The sequence below is a fragment of the Capra hircus genome, chromosome 7, assembly GCF_001704415.2.
Source record: "Capra hircus breed San Clemente chromosome 7, ASM170441v1, whole genome shotgun sequence".
NCBI lineage: Eukaryota > Metazoa > Chordata > Mammalia > Artiodactyla > Bovidae > Capra > Capra hircus.
In genome coordinates this window covers 49,072,566-49,091,643 of record NC_030814.1, presented here as the reverse complement: position 1 = coordinate 49,091,643, position 19,078 = coordinate 49,072,566, and the positions used below count along the sequence as shown (strand labels likewise).

Here is a 19,078-nt window from a genome sequence, read left to right as displayed (position 1 = left end):
TTATCTCTCCTTGTCTCCCGACGTGGCTTCTTCATCATCAGAACTCTAAGCTCTCTGGACTGACTGCTGTGGTTCCGGACATCCCAGGTTTCCGCAAGATCCTCCCTCGCTCAGATTACATCATCATCCCCAAGAGCAGCCTGCAGGAGGAGCGGAGCTGCCCTCAGCTAGAGCTGTGTGTGGCCCAGAACCAGATGTCCCCCAAAGGACCATCTCTTGTGTCCAACACTGCCCTGGAGACAGTGCCCGGCCATGCAGGCATGGCGGAACAGTGCCTGGCTGTGGAGGCCTTAGCTGAGGATGTGGGAGCCCTTGCCCAGCCTGGTGCTGTACAGGAGATCGCCACCTCAGAGATCCTTGGCCAGGATGTGCTCTTAAATGAGGCTTCCCTGGAGGTAGGGGAGAGCCACCAACCTTATCAGACGAGCCTGGTTATTGAAGAGACCTTAGTGAACGGCTCATCAGACCTTACCACTGGAAGCCTGGCTGTGCCCCACCCGCAGGTGGGGGAGAGTATGTCTGTAGTAACAGTCATGAGGGTAAGTGACAGGTACTGTGATTGAGCTTTACATGAGAGAGTTAAAAAGGCAGCTAGACCCATGCAGTGTGATTCTGGAGTAGTGGTACTTAGGAATTGGTGTGGCATTTCTGAGTTGGACTGCAGTCCTCTTGAACCTTTTTGCCCCTAGGCTTGGTCCAAAGTCCTCTGCAGTTTCTTAGGCACTCACATCTCCTCTTGCTCAGTTTAGCCAGTGTTTTCTTCACACGAGATAAGGTACATTAGCAGGAGGGATGGGAATGAGATTTGGCCTGTCCATGACTCAAAGCCAGGATCTGTTAGGCTGTTAGCATTGGTTAGGATTTTATGTTCCCATATGATTGTTTCAGCAAACATAATAGCATCTTGAAAACTGTTCAGGAGGGATTGTAAATGGTCTTCTTGGGCACAGAGTAAGTAGAAGAAGGAAGTTCTTTTCACAGCCAGGTTGATTGGTCTAATAGCCGAGAAAGAAGGGGGAGATCTCTTCCCAGTGGCTTTCGAGTCATGCCCAATTGAGGGGAAAGAGCAGTGATTTCAGTGATTCCACAGCGTGGACCCTGGAAGTGAAGAGTTGAGGAGCTGCCACCAGGCTGTCTGTCATCCTGGGTAGGATGGCGTCCTCAGAGAGTTACTTGTCCTGCTCAATCTAAGAGGACCAGTGTGCAGTGGCCCCTACAGCCTGGGCGGGTGAGAGCAGATAGCCCTCCGAAGGATTCCTTGCCAGGCATAAATTTTATTATTTGTTGCTGCAATGCTGTTTATGGTAATGAAGCATGCCATTGGCCTGATTAAAAGGTCTAGTCAAGGCTATGGTTTTTCCAGTGGTGATGTATGGATGTGAGAGTTGAACTGTGAAGAAAGCTGAGTGCCGAAGAATTGATGTTTTTGAACCGTGGTGTTGGAGAAGACTCTTGAGAGTCCCTTGGACTGCAAGGAGATCCAACCAGTCCATCCTAAAGGAGATCAGTCCTGGGTGTTCTTTGGGAGGACTGATGCTAAAGCTGAAACTCCAATACTTTGGCCACCTCATGTGAAGAGTTGACTCATTGGAAAAGACTGATGCTGGGAGGGATTGGGAGCAGGAGGAGAAGGATACAACAGAGGATGAGATGGCTGGATGGCATCACCGATTCGATGGACATGAGTTTGGGTGAATTCCGGGAGTTGGTGATGGACAGGGAGGCCTGGCGTGCTGTGATTCATGGGGTTGCAAAGAGTCGGACACAACTGAGTGAACTGAACTGAACTGAATAGGTTCCTAAGAACATTTGACAGGGTCACAAGAACTGGTTTCTTTGACTATTTATGTGATCTTAGGAGTCTTAAGTATCTTAACCTCAGTTTTCTCATTTGTAAAATGAGGATAGCACATTCCCTGTGGTAGTGGTTTCCTTTGTCCTTAGTTGAGCTTTTATTTTGAGACAATTGTAGGTCCATACATTTTCTTGATGCATCCGTTGGGTAAGCATGTTGTCTCTGGTTATTGGACTTGATTGTCTTCAGTGTTACGAGTGCTCCTGGGTGTTCTTCACTCCATCTCAATAAAACTGTCTTGTCTCCCTGTACCCACAGGATTCTGGTGAGAGTAGCTCCTCTGCGCCAGCCACACAGTTCATTATGTTGCCTCTTCCTGCCTACTCGGTTGTGGAGAACCCCACCTCCATCAAACTGGTTAGTATGTGGGGAGTTGATGGAGATTACGGCTCCGTAAGAATTCTCTTTCAGGTAGTTTTCTAAAATTGCTAATGAACGTTAGCAATTTGCCCTTTAGCAAAAAGGGCTTGTTCTATGAACTTAGGACATGGGGACTGGCAGAAATCTCAGAGATTTTCTGGTTCAGATATTCTTAACTAGGGGTGAGGGGGTGGGGGCGGGTCTGTGAATAGAGCTCCACAGGATCCTTGAACTCAAGTTACATACAAATTTTTCTCTTTGAAAAAGTAATTTCTTGGGATAGGTTCCCTGGCTTTTATCATATTTTCTGAAGTATAGACGTAGAAAACTTGAGAGATCACTGATGGAATTCAATACTGTTATTGTGCAGGTTAGGGAAAAGGTCCAAAGAAGAAAAAGGGCTTGTTCTATGATTCAGGGTCACTGAGCTGCGAAACAAGGCAGAACAAGGACCCAGGTCTTTAGATTCTCACTGTTCTTTCCGTCACATACTGCAGCATGTGGGCTGAGACTGTCGTAGGGTTTTGTGAAGGACCTCCAGCATGCTGTTGAGTAGAAGTGGTGTGAGCCAGCATCTTTGTCTGTCTGTCTTCTTAGGGTGAAAGTCTTTAGTCTTTCATCATTAGCTGTAGGTTTTTCATAGGCACCCTTATCATGTTTAGGAAGTTATTTTTGCTGGAAGTTTTTAACAGGATTGGATATTGGATTTTTGTGTGTCTTTAGAGATGATTGGGTTTTTGTTGTTGTTAGTATGATTAATAGTATTTTTCGAATGTTAACGCTGTGTTCCTGGGGTAGACTTCACTTAGCAATGATATATTATCCTTCTAATATATTATTGGATTGGATTTGATAACATTTTGTTCAGAATTTTATTTATATTCATGAGGGATATTATTGGTCTTTTAATTTTCTTATACAGTGTTTTTCTTGTTTTAGTATCAAAGTTATGCTTACTTCATAGAATGAGCTATGAAATATTTTCTGCTCTTCTATTTTTTGAAAGAGTTTTGTATAGTACTGGCGTTATTTCTTCCTTAAATGGTTAGAATTACCAATGAACTCACCTGGGCCTGGAGATTTTGTGGGAAGGTTTATAATGGCAAGTCCAATTTTTAAAATAATATGTAAGCTTTGAAAGTTTGTCTTTCAAAGAACTTTTAAAAACTGGTAAAATATATGTAATGAAATTTACCCTTTTAGTCATTTTTAAGTGTACAATTCAAATGCTGTTGATGTTAAGTATATTCACAGTGTCATGCAGTCATCAGCACTATGCATTTTCAGAACTTTTTCATCATTCCAATCAGAAACTGTGTATATTAAACAGTTACTCCCCATTCCCTGCCCCTGCTTTCTACCCTAGGCCCTAGTAATAGCTGTTTAATTTCTTGGAATTTGTGTATTCTAGGCACCTCAAATGAGTGGAATCATTCAAATACTACCTTTTTAAACTGACTTTTTCATTTAACATGTTTTCAAGGTTCATCTGTCTTATGTCATGTATCAGAATTTCATTCCTTTTTATGGCTAAAATATATTCCATTGTGTGTGTATACTACATTTTGTTATCCGTTCATAAACATTGCTGGATATTTGGTTTATTTCTGCCTTTTGATTATTGTGAGTAGTGGTGATATGAACTTTGGTATACAAATGTCTGTTTGAGTCCCTCTTCTCAGTTCTTTTGGATGTAATACCCTAAGGGTAGCATTGCTGAATCATGTGGTAATTCTGTCTTTAAAGTTTTGAGGAACCTGTGTCCTTTTAATGTCTATAAAATATGTAGTGATTTCCCTTCTCCATTACTGACACTGGTAATTTGGGTCTTCTTTCTTTTTTCCTGATAAACTTGGCTAGAGGTTATTGATTTTACTGCTCTCAGAGAGGGAACATTTGGGTTCATTGATCCTCTCTATGGTTTTTCTACTTTCTGTTTCACTCTTTTCTGCCATGATCTTTATTATCATTCTGCTGCTTGCTTTGGGTTTAATTTGGTCTTACCTAGTTTCTTAAGGTAGAAGCTGAGGTTATTGATTTGAGACTTTCTTTTCTAATATAGCTGCTTAGTGCTTAATTTGCCTCCAAGCACTACTTCGGGCTTCTCTTGTGGCTCAGCTGGCAAAGAATCTGCCTGCAATGCAAGAGACCTGGGTTTGATCCCTGGGTTGGGAAGATCCCCTGGAGAAGGGAAAGGGTGCTGCTGCTGCTGCTGAGTCGCTTCAGTCATGTCTGACTCTGTGCGACCCTATAAACAGCAGCCCACCAGGCTCCCTGTCCCTGGGATCCTCCAGGCAAGAACACTGGAGTGGGTTGCCATTTCCTTCTCCAATGCAGGGAAGCGAAAAGTGAAAGTGAAGTTGCTCAGTCGTGTCCAACTCTTAGCGACCCCATGGACTACAGCCCACCAGGCTCCTCTGTCCATGGGATTTTCCAGGCAAGAGTACTGGAGTGGGGTGCCATTGCCTTCTCCGAGGGAAGGGTTACCCCCTCCAGTATTCTGGCCTGGAGAATTCCATGGATTGTATAGTCCATGGGGTTGCAGAGTCGGACACGACTGAGCGACTTTCACTGTCAAGCACTACTTTTAGTGGCATCCCACAAATTTTGGTAGGGTATGTTTTCATTTTTATTCAGTTCGAAATGCTTTCTAACTTATTTGACCCATGAGTTATTTAGAGGTGTATCACTTTCCAAATATTTGGGATTTTCCAGATATCTTTCTGTATCGATTTCTGATTTGATTCCATTGTGATTAGAACTTTGTAGTTTGTATAAGACTTGAATCCTTTTAAATTCAGTGTGGCTTATTTTATGGCTCAGAGTATGAATTCTCTTGATAAATGGTCTAAGTGCATTTGAAAAGCGTGTGTAGTCTGGTGTTGGAATGTTCTGTACATTTCAGATCCTTACTGATTTTCTGTCGACTGTTTCTGTCAACTACTAAGAAAGCATCCACCAGTCATTGTAGATTTATATGTTTCTTTTTGCAGTTCTGTTAGTTTATGTGTCATGTATTTTGACTGTTATTAAATACATAAATGTTTAGGGTTGTTAAATTCTCTGGATAAGTTTATTGCTTCTTTATTAAGAAGTGGCATTTATCTCTCACACTGTTGCCCGTGAAATCTACTTAGGTCTGGTATCAAGCTTTCTTTTGATTATTGTTATTAACAAGCTATATCTTTTTCCATCCTTCTACCTTTTTGTAGCATTGTATTTAAAGTACCTTTTTGGTAGACAACATATAGTTTGACTGTAAGAGCAAGACCTGTCTGACTGTCTCTGCCTTATAATTTAAGTATTTAGTATTTAGGCACTATATATTTAATGTGATTATTAATATGATTTGGTTTAAATATGTCCTCTTCTTGTTATTGTTTTGGTTATGTTTTATTATATTTTCTTTTGAAATGCTTAAATTTTTTTTTTAATGATTTATTTATTTTTGGCTGCCCTGGGTCTTCATTGCTGCATGTGGGCTTTTACTAGTTGCGGTGGGTGGGAGTTACTCTGTAGCTGTGGTGCTCAGGTTTCTCATTGCAGAGCTAGGGCTCTAGAGTGTACGGGCTTTAGTTGTGGCAGCTCCCGGGCTCAGTGGTTGTGGCACGTGTGCTTAGTTGCCCCGAAGCATGTGGAATCTTCCCAGACCAGGGATTGAACCCGTGTTCCCTGCATTGGCAGGTGGATTCTCAACCACTGGACCACCAGGGAACTCCAAATTGAATATTTTTAATGAATCTATTTTATCTCATTTATTGGTCTGTGGCTCATTAACTTTGTCTTCGTTACTGTATTGGTTTTTTTTTTAGGATACGTATCTTGGTTTCTTTTAGGTACATATATTTAACTTGTCATAGTCTGCCTTTTCCTCTTAAAATTCCCGCTACAGATAAATAATATTTTATTAGGTAAGAAAGTTGTAGTAAATTATTTTTCCTGAACCTTTCCTCTTCAGGAAATTAATGTTCTTTCATGGGCTAATAAATGTTAAATCAAGCTCTTCTAGAACTGCTTAAGAAGGCAACATCAGCCTTGAACACTGGCGTTATTTTCTAAAGTCATTTCTGTATGCTGCTCTTTAGGAGTATTTCCAGGTTGGTGGTGATGTATTTATGGAACTAACTTTTCTCTGGGAATGTATTCAGAATGACTGTTCTGTGTGGGGCCACAATCAGAGAAAAGACAAATGTTTTATTTTCCATTAAAAATAGTCTTACAAACTTTTTGTTCCTCAAGATATACCCATTAAGCAGAAAGGGCAGATGATTTTACAGAAGAGGAAATCAAGGGCCCAAGAACAAAGATGAATTACCCCCAGCTCCTGGTGCCATACAACTTCACACTCATCCTTGATTTACTATCACTGTCATATCCCTTTTTCCTTAGGTGTTCTGGCCAGAGGCAGCCTAGAGGCAGCTTGGTGTTTCCTAAGGGAGGTTTTTGCTTTCTGACCAGGCTAGGGAGACAGGGATTAGTAGCTGAGTAAACCATTCATAAGTGACCGAACAGATCTGACAGGGAAGTGTTTTCTTTCCAGCATTAATCAAGAAATGGAGCATGGCTAATTTCTATTTGTAGCTGAAATATAATACATTCTGTTCAAAGGGAAATCACCAGAGATTATATGAGCCAGTGATTGAATATATGTATACAAATAATCAAATTCTGTTGAGTGTCAAAGGACCTGGTTTCAACTGGAGTTCCCTCTCATTTTTTTAGTGACTGGACTGTTTTTATATCTTTGAATCCTAGATTCTAGGTTCTCTGATTTTTAACTAATAAGAATAAAGATGAAGCAAGTGCTTTGATGTATGGAGAGCTGTAGGGTGCAGCAGGATGCATGGAAGGAGTTTTGACCAGGAATCAAAAAGATCTGTCTTCTAGGCCTGGCTCTGTCCTTGAGTCACCGCATGATTCATGATTTGAAACAAAGCATCTGACCACTCTGAACCTCAGTAGTAGTAATACCTACCTCAGTATTGCTGAGAACTTTAAATGAGATATCGATAGAGTGTTTAGCACTATGTGGTACTTCACTTAATTAATTAATTGTAGCTATCATAATCTTTGTTCTTCTGGTACCTAACTCTGTAACCCTAGGCAGTTGTTTTTCTTCATTTGCATTCACTTTCTCCATTTCTAAAAAGTGAACTAATTAGTTGTATTTTAGGGCCTTTCCAGTTTTGACCTTTTAAGACCATGAACTGGCTAATTTTTTGCAAGCTGATATCCTCCTGCCATTGTTGGGGTTCTGATAGTCATCAGGATCTGAGAGAGATTAGATTGCACTGTTGATTCTGACCTTTCCTTCTCTATTCTTACAGACTACTACATACACACGGCGGGGCCATGGGACATGTACCAGCCCGGGCTGCTCCTTTACATACGTCACCAGGCACAAGCCACCCAAGTGCCCCACCTGTGGTAACTTCCTCGGAGGGAAGTGGATCCCAAAGGTAGAGTCCATTGGCCATCACTGCTTTGGAAACCCCACAGAGTAACCTTACTATTCCCCTTTAGAATAGATGACTTAAATTAATATTCATTTAACTTTTTTGATGCTACAAATAAGTCAGTTTCTTTCTTTTTAAGAAGAAAGAATAAAATGTTATCCATAACCTCCATCCAAAGAAAAGCCATTGTTAAGATTTCAGTGTCTGTTAAGATTTTTTCTAGTCTTTATTCGTGGGTATAGAAATTCTGTATCTTGTCTTTTTTCTTTCACTGTACCATATCATTAAATATTCTTCAAAAATGTTATCTTTAATTGCTTCATAGTTTTCCATGAATGACTATACTATGTTAAATTATTCATTTCCTGTTAGGGTCACATTTTTAGCAATCCACCCTCCACACTAACTGCTTAACTATTCATACACACAGGGCACATCTCATTCCTTAGCTCTGAGTCCTTTTAGTTTCGTGTGGAAAGTGTTAGTTGCTCAGTATTGTCTGAATCTTTGCAATCCCATGGACTGTAGTGCAACAGGCTCCTCTGTTCATGGGATTTTCCAGGCAAGAATACTGGAGTGGGTTGTCATTTCCTTCTCCAAGGAATCTTTCCGACCCAGGGATCAAATGCAGGTCGCCCACATTGCAGGCAGATTCTTTACCGTCTGAGCCACCAGGGAAGCCCACTTAGTTTCCTATAGCTTCTATTAAAAGTGGAGGTCTTTAACCCAGTATTCAAGCTCGGCCATAGTGTAACTTTCCAAATACGTACTTCTGTCTCCAAATAAATGGTGCTCGGTAAATAAATGAGGATTAGAGCTATGCCCCTGTGATGTTCAGTTCAGAACATGTTTTTTGTTACCTGCTGTGTGCTTGGCACTGACTATAAATCATACCTACTGGCCACATTTTTGATATGAGACTATAAATTATCTAGGGACAAAAGGACTAAAATAGAAGCTGTTTTATAGAGGAGATGATTTGGAAAGAGCAATAGAATTTGGGTAGATAGAAAAGGAAAGAGAAGGCATTGTTTTTGTGAAAATAGTTTAGGCTAGGATTGTGTTCATCATGTGTTTCAACTCATGGTCCAGACTTATTTTCTCTGTAGAGAAAACTTACATAGTATCATACTTACTAAGTTCCTTTGGGGCATTTTCCACAGAACATTTCTTAGAAAATTATCAGGATAGTGACTTTTGCCCTCTGGCTAAGTATTGAAGTTCAGGATAGCACCAGTTTTGGAGACAGAATAGGTTAATAATTAAGAATATAATTCTGGAGTCAGCTTCCTCAGTTCAAACCCCTACTCAGGTATTTAACGTTGTAACCTTGGGAAAGTCATTCTACATTTCTGTTCTTGATTTAGGCTTCATTTGTAAATAGAAGCTAAGAATATTACCTACATCAGTAGGGTTGTTGGAGGGGTCAGATGAAATTATCCATGCAAAGTGGATGGTTCATTTCTAGTGTAATTATATATTCAGTCCTCTGTAGGGGTTCACTGCTCCCATTGTTGGCAGCAGTATAATTGTCTCTTGTTATTACTGTGAACATTAACACTTCAAGGGGCAGGAAATACCTAGGGCTTTGTGGAGTTTTTGTGTTGTGAAGCCATTTCATTTATTCCCACCCTAATTATTCTCCCAAAATACACTTCCCCAACTGTGGTAGGAAGATAGAATTGGGTAGTAGTTGGACTTCTCCTTGGTCCTTCTTCTTCACTGATGCACAGCAGGTCTGTCGGATGATCTTGTTTCCTGTGCTTTTGCGTGAGTCTAACCGATCCTGTGCACAATCTGTTTCAGATTCTGTTTTGACTTTGGCTTTCTTTGCTTTTTTATTTTGTCTTCTCCCCTCCCCTTTTATTGAAATAACTGTTAAGCCATTCTCTTTCTGAGATCGAACTCATGACATGCATAATTTTTTTTTCTTAGCTACTTGTCTCCTGTCTTTACTTGCTAAGTCAGAGATTTTTTTTCTCCAAGATTTTTCCAAGAATTACTATGTAGGGATTTCCCTGGTGGTCCAGTGGTTAAGAATCCACCTCCTAATGCAGGATACACAGGTTCAATCCCTGGTTGGGGAATTAAGATCCCACATGCCTTGGGGGCAACTAAACCTATTGACCACAACGAAGAGCCAGTGCCGCCAAATCAATAATAAGTAGATATTTTTAAAAAAGAATTACCATGTAAAGAGCATATAGTGTGATTTCTAAGTCTCCTTGGAACAGAATAAGTAATTTTGAGAAGAAAAAGGGTAACATTGTAGCATAAATGCATTTAAAATTTTAGAGATAAAAGTGACTTTGGTTATCAGCTAGTTCAACTCCCAGTTTCTAGCTGAGGAAAAATAGATTGAGGAGAAATGACTTGTTACATTCACATTGTTAATTATGCTATTGTCTTTTCCACTGAACCAGACTGCAGGCATTGCTGTGCTGTTAAGCTGCAGAATCTTAAGATCTGAGTTCTGATTTTTGAAGGAGCAAGTATAAATAGTTCCTGAAAGTTCCAAGTATGTCCATGCCAGTCAGGAAATGACTCACCTTTTCTTATATTGTTCTGGAGTTCATACTGGCTAAAATTAGCCCAAGAAACATGTGGCACATTTCCCAGTGAGTTGGATGGAACAAAAGATGGTATATAAGGCTCTTTAGCTCAAGGCCTCACTCCTATAGCAGTAATTGAGGTCTCTGCACGAGGAACTGGTAGTATTTGTCTTCCATCTTGAAAGAAAGTGACATCTAAAAAGGGTACGCTGGGTGAAGGAAATGTGAGATCACTAGCTCAAGTTTTTTTGCTCTGTTTGCTTAAATTACTCAGTCTTCCTGCAAAGAATTTTTGTCTATAGCCTACTTAGTGGGCAACATTTTGCTCAAATACCTCATCTCAAGGATTTGGTTTAACATGTTTCCTGTTTTTCTGCTGACTTCCCTCTTGAGCAGTCAGGAAGCTAAGTACAATTTACTAAGAATGTTTCTTGTCTTCATGGTTTGTCATCGTGTGTTAGAACCTGCTGCTGCTAAGTCACTTTAGTCGTGTCCAACTGTGCAACCCCATAGATGACAGCCCACCAGGCTCCCCCGTCCTGGGATTCTCCAGGCAAGAACACTGGAATGGGTTGCCATTTCCTTCTCCAGTGCATGAAAGTGAAAAGTGAAAGTGAAGTCGCTCAGTCATATCTGACTCTTAGTGACCCCATGGACTGCAGCCCATCAGGCTCCTCCGTCCATGGGATTTTTCAGGCAAGAGTACTTTTGAGTGGGTTGCCATTTCCTTCTCCGTGTTAGAACCTAAGAATGCTTTATTGGAGATTTCTTAAAGGTTATCTATGTTGGTTCTTAGCCAGAGGCACCATGTGGCCCAGAGGGACTTTAGAAATGTAAGGGTTTTTTGATAGTCAAGGACTGGGAGACAGTACTGAAATTTAATGGCATTGGCCACAGGTACTGAGCTTCCTGAAAAGTGCAGAGAGGGGTCCTGCCCCTCCATGAACAATTAAGTCACCCAAAAGGCTGTCTTCTGCCATTGACCCAAGAGCTCTCTTTTTCCATAATGGGAAATGAGGAATCAGATGAAGCTTGCCTCAGGTGACATAAGCAGTTATGATGAAGCAGAGCCTAGACAGAACCCAGCTTTTGTGGTTTGTCTTCTAGTTTATAGTGCCTTTCACTATTCATGTGGAAGAAAAAACCTCTGAGATCCATTTTGGACATAACCACTGTTAAGAAATCTTTTTAAGAAGTAGGCCTTGAACAGTCAGAGGTTGAAGTAAAAAAATGCCAGTATTTGTTTGCTGAAACCTAAAGAAACATGTCATTAAGAAATTTATTAGAAGAATAGGTTTATGTCAACTATAGCCTTGACTATTATGGCGAAAGGAAACTGGAATCAGAAGACTTAGGTTCAGGCCAGTTTTATAAAACTTGGGACCTGAAGTCAGCCTCTTCCTCTCTCAGCCTCAACTTCTTATCTCTTGCTCATACATTATTGTTACGAGGATCAAATGAGAGAATATTTGTAAATGTGTTTTCGTCTGTAAAATGCCACGTGCATAAAAGGTTTTCTTATTTTTTCTAGGAAAAGCCAGCCAAAGTCAAAGTGGAATTGACTTCTGGTGTCTCCTCCAAAGGCTCTGTGGTTAAAAGAAATCAGCAGCCTGTCACCACTGAGCAAAATTCCGCTAAGGAAAACGCTTCCAAACTGACTCTGGAGAACTCAGAAGCTGTAAGCCAGCTTCTCAGTGTAGCTCCTCCAAGAGAAGTGGGTGAGGAGAATGAGTGGGAGGAAGTGATCATCTCAGATGCCCATGTTTTGGTCAAGGAAACTCCTGGGAATCATGGTACAGCAGTCATTAAGACGCCAGTGGTCAAGCCTGAGGTTTCTCTGGGAACAACTGAAAATGACAGTCCTGGACTAGACGTGCCACCGCCAGCCGAGGGGACCAGCACCTCCGGTTCACTCCCTGCTCCTAAAAAGCCTACAGGGTAACCCAGTGTGTTTATATATAGCATTGCGTTTAGAACAGCAGCTTGTGAAGTGCCCAGTGTGTGTTTTGTCCATGTCTTTATAGCATTCCTGAGACAGGCAACAGAGCCCAATTCATGGTTTCTATGTTGGATACAGAAACCAAGGCCGAGAGACATTGATTTGCCTTTTGTCCTATACTCTGCTGTCTTTTCACTACTGTTCCTGGTCCTTATACATCTCTTCAGTCAGTCTCCCTAAAGCATTTATTGTAGAGTTTTGCTAGTACAGACTGTGGGCAGTGTTACAGACCTAGTATTCAATCCTGGCTCCTACATTTGGAAAGCGAGGCATTATTAAGGCATCTTATGTAAAGATTCCTGTCCTGGTGGTCAGAGAACTAAATTCTGATTGTGACTCTTTCCTGGGCTTCTATTTGACTGGGCACAGACACTTCATACCCATTCTCCCCCTCTGGAAAATTTTGAGTTGAGTCTTCTAAAAAAAAAAAAAAAATCATATCCTCAGTGCCTGACCATACTGCCTGAAAAAGATCACAGGTAAAGCTTTCAGATAGGAGAGGTCCATAAGTATGGGCTGTTTTTCCTCCCTTTTTTAGAGGTTTAACTGGATGCTGTATGTAGCTGCTTTCCAAAGGCAACTATCATCTTAAAATGGAAATTCCTTATTTGTTTATATCAGTGGTTCTCAAAGGGACACAGTGCTCCAGGGGACATTGTGGCAGTGTTTGGAGACATTTTTGGTTGACACAGTTGGGGAGAGAGTGTTACTGGCATCTACTGATAGAGGCCAAGGATGCTGCTAGACATCCTGCACTGTACAGGACAGCCTCTTGTGCCAGAGAATTATTTGGCCCAAAATGTTAGTATTGTCATGGTTTAGAAATTCTGGTTTATATTATTATGATGAAATTTTTTTATTGTTGAATAGAAAATATACTTAGTTCAAACTCCAAGATGTAAGAAATATATCCTGAAAATCTTTCTGTCCCATCCTTCAGTGCTCCATTCCCATTTACCACAGACAATATTCCCAACTTTCTGTGTTTTTAGAGATAATTTTAAGTATATATAAACAGATAGGAGTGTGTGTGTGTTTATAATAATATTAAGTTTTTAAAATCAAGATATTAAAATATATATGTTGTGCTAAATTTGTGTAAAGGAAGGTGGGAAAACGTGGTGTTTGTACATAGGAGTTAACTCTTGAACAAACATGGACTTGCATGGTGTGGGTCCACTTACATATGGATTGTTTTCAGCACATACATTCTGTTGCACTACATGGTGTGCAGTGGGTTGGGGAACTCTGGATGTGGAGAAAGGGCTGTGCAGTTATCAGTGAGCTTTTGAGTACGTGTAGGTCAGTTCCCCTAATACATGCTATTCAAGGTCAGTTGTGTGTGTGTGTGTCTATTTTTTTTTTTTTTTTTTTTTTTTTTTTTTTTTTTTTTTTTTTTTTTTTTTTTTTTTTTTTTTTTTAGTGTCAGTTTTGTTGTTGTATGTTTTGTGTTCTTATTGTTTTCTTCCCCACCTTTCTTTACGCAAATGGCAGCATAACATACATACTTTGACTCATTGCCGTTTAAAATTTACCAATATATCAACACTCTGAGACGGTTCTGTGTCTTTAGAGAAGGATGCTGTGCACTTTCGCTTTGGGCAGCTGAAGCGCTTTAGCCAAGGTGTATTGAGGCCTCCTGTGGACAGGCTTTATGCTCAAGATTGGAGCCACAGAGATGAAGGAAACACGGACTTTGTTCTCCAGGGCCTCTCAGTAGCCCTCATGTGGGAGACTGATACACTGTAGATGCTTGAGCTGACTAGGGGTGGACTAGATCACCTTGGCTGGTGATAATTCCTCACTGTAGGCACGGTTTTGCACTTTTAAAAAATCTTCATAATGACCCATGAAGTACCTGTAATTACTTTCCCATTTTATGTATCAGAAACTTAAGGTAAACAGAAGTGGGATTTCCTGCCCAGGGTTACAGAGCTACTTAATGGTTTAATTAATGTCTAAAGTATGACATTTTAACCAGGACAGTATTCCTCTAATAAAATGCTACCTGGAGATAGCATTTGGATTTTCTTCCCCTTGGTCTGGAATTTCTAGGAAAGTTTCTTTTTTTTTTTTTCAGAGTTGACCTGCTCACTCCTATGCCCAGAGCCCCAGAGCTTAAAGGCAGAGCGCGGGGCAAGCCATCATTACTGGCTGCAGCAAGACCCATGAGAGCAATTCTTCCAGCCCCAGCTAATGTGGGCCGAGGCAGCAGCATGGGACTGCCCAGGGCCAGGCAGGCCTTCCCTCTGAGTGGTAAGGTCTGGGACAGACCCGGGAAGAGGGACTGTTGAAAGGGAAGGGGGCAGGAGTGGGAGTTGAGCATAGAGATGAGAGACCTAGGGCCATTCTGAATGCACTTAAGTCACCAGTTTGGCTCCTGATTGTCTCAGATAAGACTCCCTCTGTGAGGACTTGTGGCCTGAAGCCAAGCACGCTGAAGCAGCTGGGCCAGCCCATCCAGCAGCCATCTAGCACTGGTGAGGTGAAGGTAAGACCATTCCCCAGAGGGGGAGCTCCCTGGGGGGACTGGCTGCTCTGAGAACAGGGCTTCCATTGAGTGCCTCAAAGCCATAGGCAAAAAGCCTCCATTATTACACTGGTAGAGCTCTGGGAGTAGGTTTAGCATGAATGACTTGTCTATTTTTTAAATTTCTTGTTATGTGTACTTTTATTTAGAAACAATTTAAAACAAGTTGTAAGAGTAAAAGTAGTACAAAGAGCACCTGTGCACTCTCTAGTATTAGCCCATTTTGCATTATAATTTGTGCTCATGTATCCTCCCCCACTGTGTGTGTGTGTATTTAAAATAGTCATAATTTAAGGGTAACGTGGCCTTTTACTCTTTAATGCTTAATTGTGCATTTGCTAAAAATAGCAGTATTTTGCTACTGAATGAAACATTGGTACTTTTTCATGTGTATTCCAGTTTTGTCAGTTTTACCCAGTTAAGTCCATTATAGCATTTTCTGCTTCAGTACAGGATCTGGTCTAGGATTAGATACTGCATTTAGTTGTCATATCTTTTTAGAAAAAAATGAATGCATGATTGCTGTAGAAAGTTCAGGTGAGGCAGAAAGAAAATAAGTCTTAGGATCCTGTCACCCAGAAATACCAGTTATTGACAGTCTGGTGTGCACTGTTTCAGCCCTCGAGTCCTTTCCTGCATTTGTCTGTGTTTATGTTTTTAATGTAATCTTTCAAACCTAAAAGAATGGCTCTTCCTCCATATACTGGCTTGTTGTTCATTCACTAAGTCAAGTCCGACTCATCACAATGCCATGGATTGCAGCGTGCCAGGCTTCCTTGCCCCTCACTGTCTCCCAGTTTGCCCAAGTTCATGTCCATTGAATTGGTGATGCCATCAACCATCCCATCCACTGGCATGCAGCCAGTACAGTTCATTCCATTTAATGATACAGCTGTTAAAGATTTATTACCAGGTGTCAAAATTGCATGTGTTGAAGCACCTTTTTTCTTAGATTTTTTTTTGTAGTTTTTTCTGAGCATGCCTATCAGTAATAAACACATTTCTACATCAGTAGACGTACACACATCTACACATTAAAAGCTTAATGAAGCTATGCCCATATTAAATGCAGTCATTTTTCCATTTCTTTTTCAAAATCCTGATTTCAGCCCATTAAATTAATTTCATGACCCCTCAGTTTGAAATTGAAAACCCCAAAACGGACCACATTGGAATAGGAACATCAGTCTGCCTTCTCCCTTGCCCTGTGCTGTCAGGTACCTGCTTTTATGTGATAGTTCTAAGTCTGTCCCAACAAGGGTATCAGTCAGCTTCTCCCTTGAAGGTTGGTCTTTTTTCACCCAGTAGTGGTGACACCTCTGGGTGCATGTGTGGTCTTTGAGTCTAGAAGGATGGTAATGAGTCTGCTTCGGCGACTTCCTAGATCCCAAGGCCTTAGAGCTCCTTTATGTGTGTAAGTTGCCAATCTTCTCCGTAGTTTCCTTTTCATTTGCAAATTCAGTATTTGTAAAAAGCCGCAAATGTTCTTGTTGTTGCTGCTGCTGAGTCACTTCAGTCATGTCCAACTCTGTGCGACCCCATAGACGGAAGCCCACCAGGCTCCCCTGTCCCTGGGATTCTGCAGGCAAGAACACTGGAGTGGGTTGCCATTTCCTTCTCCAGTGCATGAAAGTGAAAAGTGAAAGGGAAGTCGCTCGGTTGTATCCAACTCTTAGCGACCTCATGGACTGCAGCCCACCAGGCTCCTCTGTCCATGGGATTTTCCAGGCAAGAGTACTGGAGTGGAGTGCCATCGCCTTCTCTGTCTTAAACCAGTTAAGTTCCATGAAATTTTATATTCTGAAAATTAAATTATTACAGAATATTTTTAATTTAGAATGCTTCCTTCATCTTTTTTGCATTTTGTGTAGAACATTTGAGAAATTTATAGCTACTGGTAAAATGGGAAACAACCATTATCTTCCTCTCAACCTGTGGCATTTTAGTGAATAATCTTTCAGATGTCTTTTTTTTTTTTGGCCATGCCAAAAAAAATGGGATCTTAGTTCCCTAATCAAGGATCAGACACAGGCCCCTGGCTGTGGACTGCTGGGGAATTCCACAGACTTCTTTATGTCAGCATAATTCAACCACATATTTGTGTATAGAGCAATTATATGCTTTTCTCACCTGATAGTAGTTGTAAATCTGATTTATAGTGTTACCAATATGCAGTGTTAGAAGCTGTGCAAAGGAATGTGGCAACCCCAGGAGTTGAAAGCGACATTCAACCTTTGGTGGGCTGGGGACTACTGACTAGCATCCCAGAGGGCTCATTTGGAGCATAGCTCTACAACTTCCTGGGCAACTGTTTCCTCAAGCTGTTCCAGTACATAGGACCTCAGGAGCTTGCCTGAGGTTCAGGAGCACTAAGTAATCTGTTTTGATCTGCAGCTATCAAATGGCCAAACCAACAGGACATCTCAGGTGAAAGTTGTGGAGGTCAAGCCCGATATGTTTCCTCCATATAAGTACAGCTGCACTGTCACACTGGTAAGTGGAACTAAGTGATGGGTGGACACAGGGGTGGTTTGGTTGTGTGGTGGAGGGTGAGTAGGAGTCTGAGGAGGGGTGGGGAGTGGTACTTGGGAGTGAGAGTAGGGTGAGGGCTCGATCATTGATTCTAAACATCTTGTCACTGGAACAAATCATAGTGATTACTGAGTGAATCAGCTAGGTTTCTTGTTTTTCCCAAGTGAGATCCATGAAGTGTAGGCCAGCTGACCAAGATATTTCTCTTGAGTAGTTCTCCGGGAAGGTCACTGAGAATTCAGTCCAGCTTCAGCATTCAGCCATCTTTAGACCTTTTAGTGCTCTACGTGCAAGTTTGAGAAATGTATTTTTTTCTCCCTAAAACAGTCACATTCAGTACTAGTATCTGATAGGGTTTCAGAAGTGCTTTAGTAAAAGCAACTTATTTTGTTCAACCTGGTGTTTCCCACCAAGGTTTTCCCTCCCCTGCTTTTATTTTTAACATAACATATTAACATCCCCCAAAACGAATGTGGGGCTCTGGGGTCATTCTTTTGCAGGCTAAGCAGCCTGGAGCAGTGAAATAAACAGTAGATGTCGAAAGACCTAGTCCAGAAGCGGTTCTGGCTCTACTGCTGGCATGCCGTCTGACCTGGAGGCTCTTTCCTTCTCTGGTCCTCCGTTTTCACTGTCTGTAAAATACTCTGTTGGCTTAGAAAGCATGTTTTGGGGCTTCTCTTGCTCAATACTCTCTATAATTTTGTTGATCCTTAAGGTACCAAACCAGCCAGGTAACCTTTGGCAGTTTCCCTGGATGAGTGAGATGCACAGATTTTGAGGAAGCAGCTAGATTTTTTTAAATTCAAGATTTTTAAAAATTCAGAAATTTCTATTGAGCACATTCTTTGTGCCATGCCCTCTGCTGGGCATTCAGTAGGAACAAGACAACATAGTATGGTGGGTCATTGCCTTTTCTGTTCCTATCTTGGGAAGAGGGCTCTCTTATCCTGGAGGGCTGCTCAGGCTTCATTTTCCAAAGGCCTAATCACTCCCTTCTTTGTGCTGTCCATCCCTTCACTGTCTCTTCCCTGTGGCTATGGGAGGCCACCGGGGGCACCATTTGGTGGGGACTGCCCAGGACCCTCTCTTCGGCTGATTAGACTGCAGCTTGTTCTAAGAGCCTCAGTGCCAGAGCTGTGAGCTTGTAGAGGCCACAGGTCACAGTATTTCTTCAGACGGAGCTTGAAGTCTTTGGTCCCCCTGGCATTCTGTTAGAACAGACCTGCTTCACTGCCGATTGCCTGGACCCTGAAGGCATTTGAATTTCTGACCTTTGAGATTCATCTTTGTTTCACAGATAGGAGGACTAGCCAGAACTGTTCAGGCTATATTAAGACTGAAAGGGGATAACCACAAAAAAAGTATCTTGTTTCAAGATACTTTCAAGGCTCTTTGAGAGCTGGTCTCAATCTGGGTTTGTAATTGTCACTCTCCTCTGTTTTACCAGTAGCAGGTCATCCTGATTCTTGGCTCTGCACAGGTGTAAATTGACTTGTAGAATTGAAATATGGTCTTATTTTTTAGGATTTGGGCCTGGCTACATCACGAGGTCGGGGAAAGTGCAAGAATCCCTCTTGTAGCTATGTCTACACCAACCGGCATAAACCTCGAATTTGTCCCAGCTGTGGTTTTAACCTTGCCAAAGACCGAACTGAGAAAACCACCAAGGTTCTCGTGAGTTCCTTCCCCAAACACACCCCCCAGTCTTGGACAGGGCTCTGTTAGCAGTTCAGCTTTAGGAGAAATAAAAGGATTTCTTGGTACATATTGTAGTTAGCACCAGAACTGGAGCCA

General features: G+C 41.5%; 1 protein-coding gene across 3 annotated transcripts in view; it reads left to right on the top strand.

Moving 5' to 3' along the window:
* The window catches only part of HMGXB3 (HMG-box containing 3), a 67,901-nt gene that overhangs the window by 7,981 nt on the left and 40,842 nt on the right, over positions 1-19,078 (top strand). For 2 of the 3 annotated variants that reach the window (XM_018050165.1, XM_005683164.3), the window contains exons 4-11: positions 42-539; positions 2,114-2,212; positions 7,543-7,674; positions 11,755-12,161; positions 14,303-14,478; positions 14,616-14,713; positions 17,147-17,245; positions 18,809-18,958. In XM_018050165.1, the coding sequence (XP_017905654.1) occupies positions 42-539; positions 2,114-2,212; positions 7,543-7,674; positions 11,755-12,161; positions 14,303-14,478; positions 14,616-14,713; positions 17,147-17,245; positions 18,809-18,958 (1,659 nt within the window). The remainder of the gene's footprint in view (positions 1-41; positions 540-2,113; positions 2,213-7,542; positions 7,675-11,754; positions 12,162-14,302; positions 14,479-14,615; positions 14,714-17,146; positions 17,246-18,808; positions 18,959-19,078) is intronic. The other variant, XM_018050164.1, reaches the window with a different exon arrangement.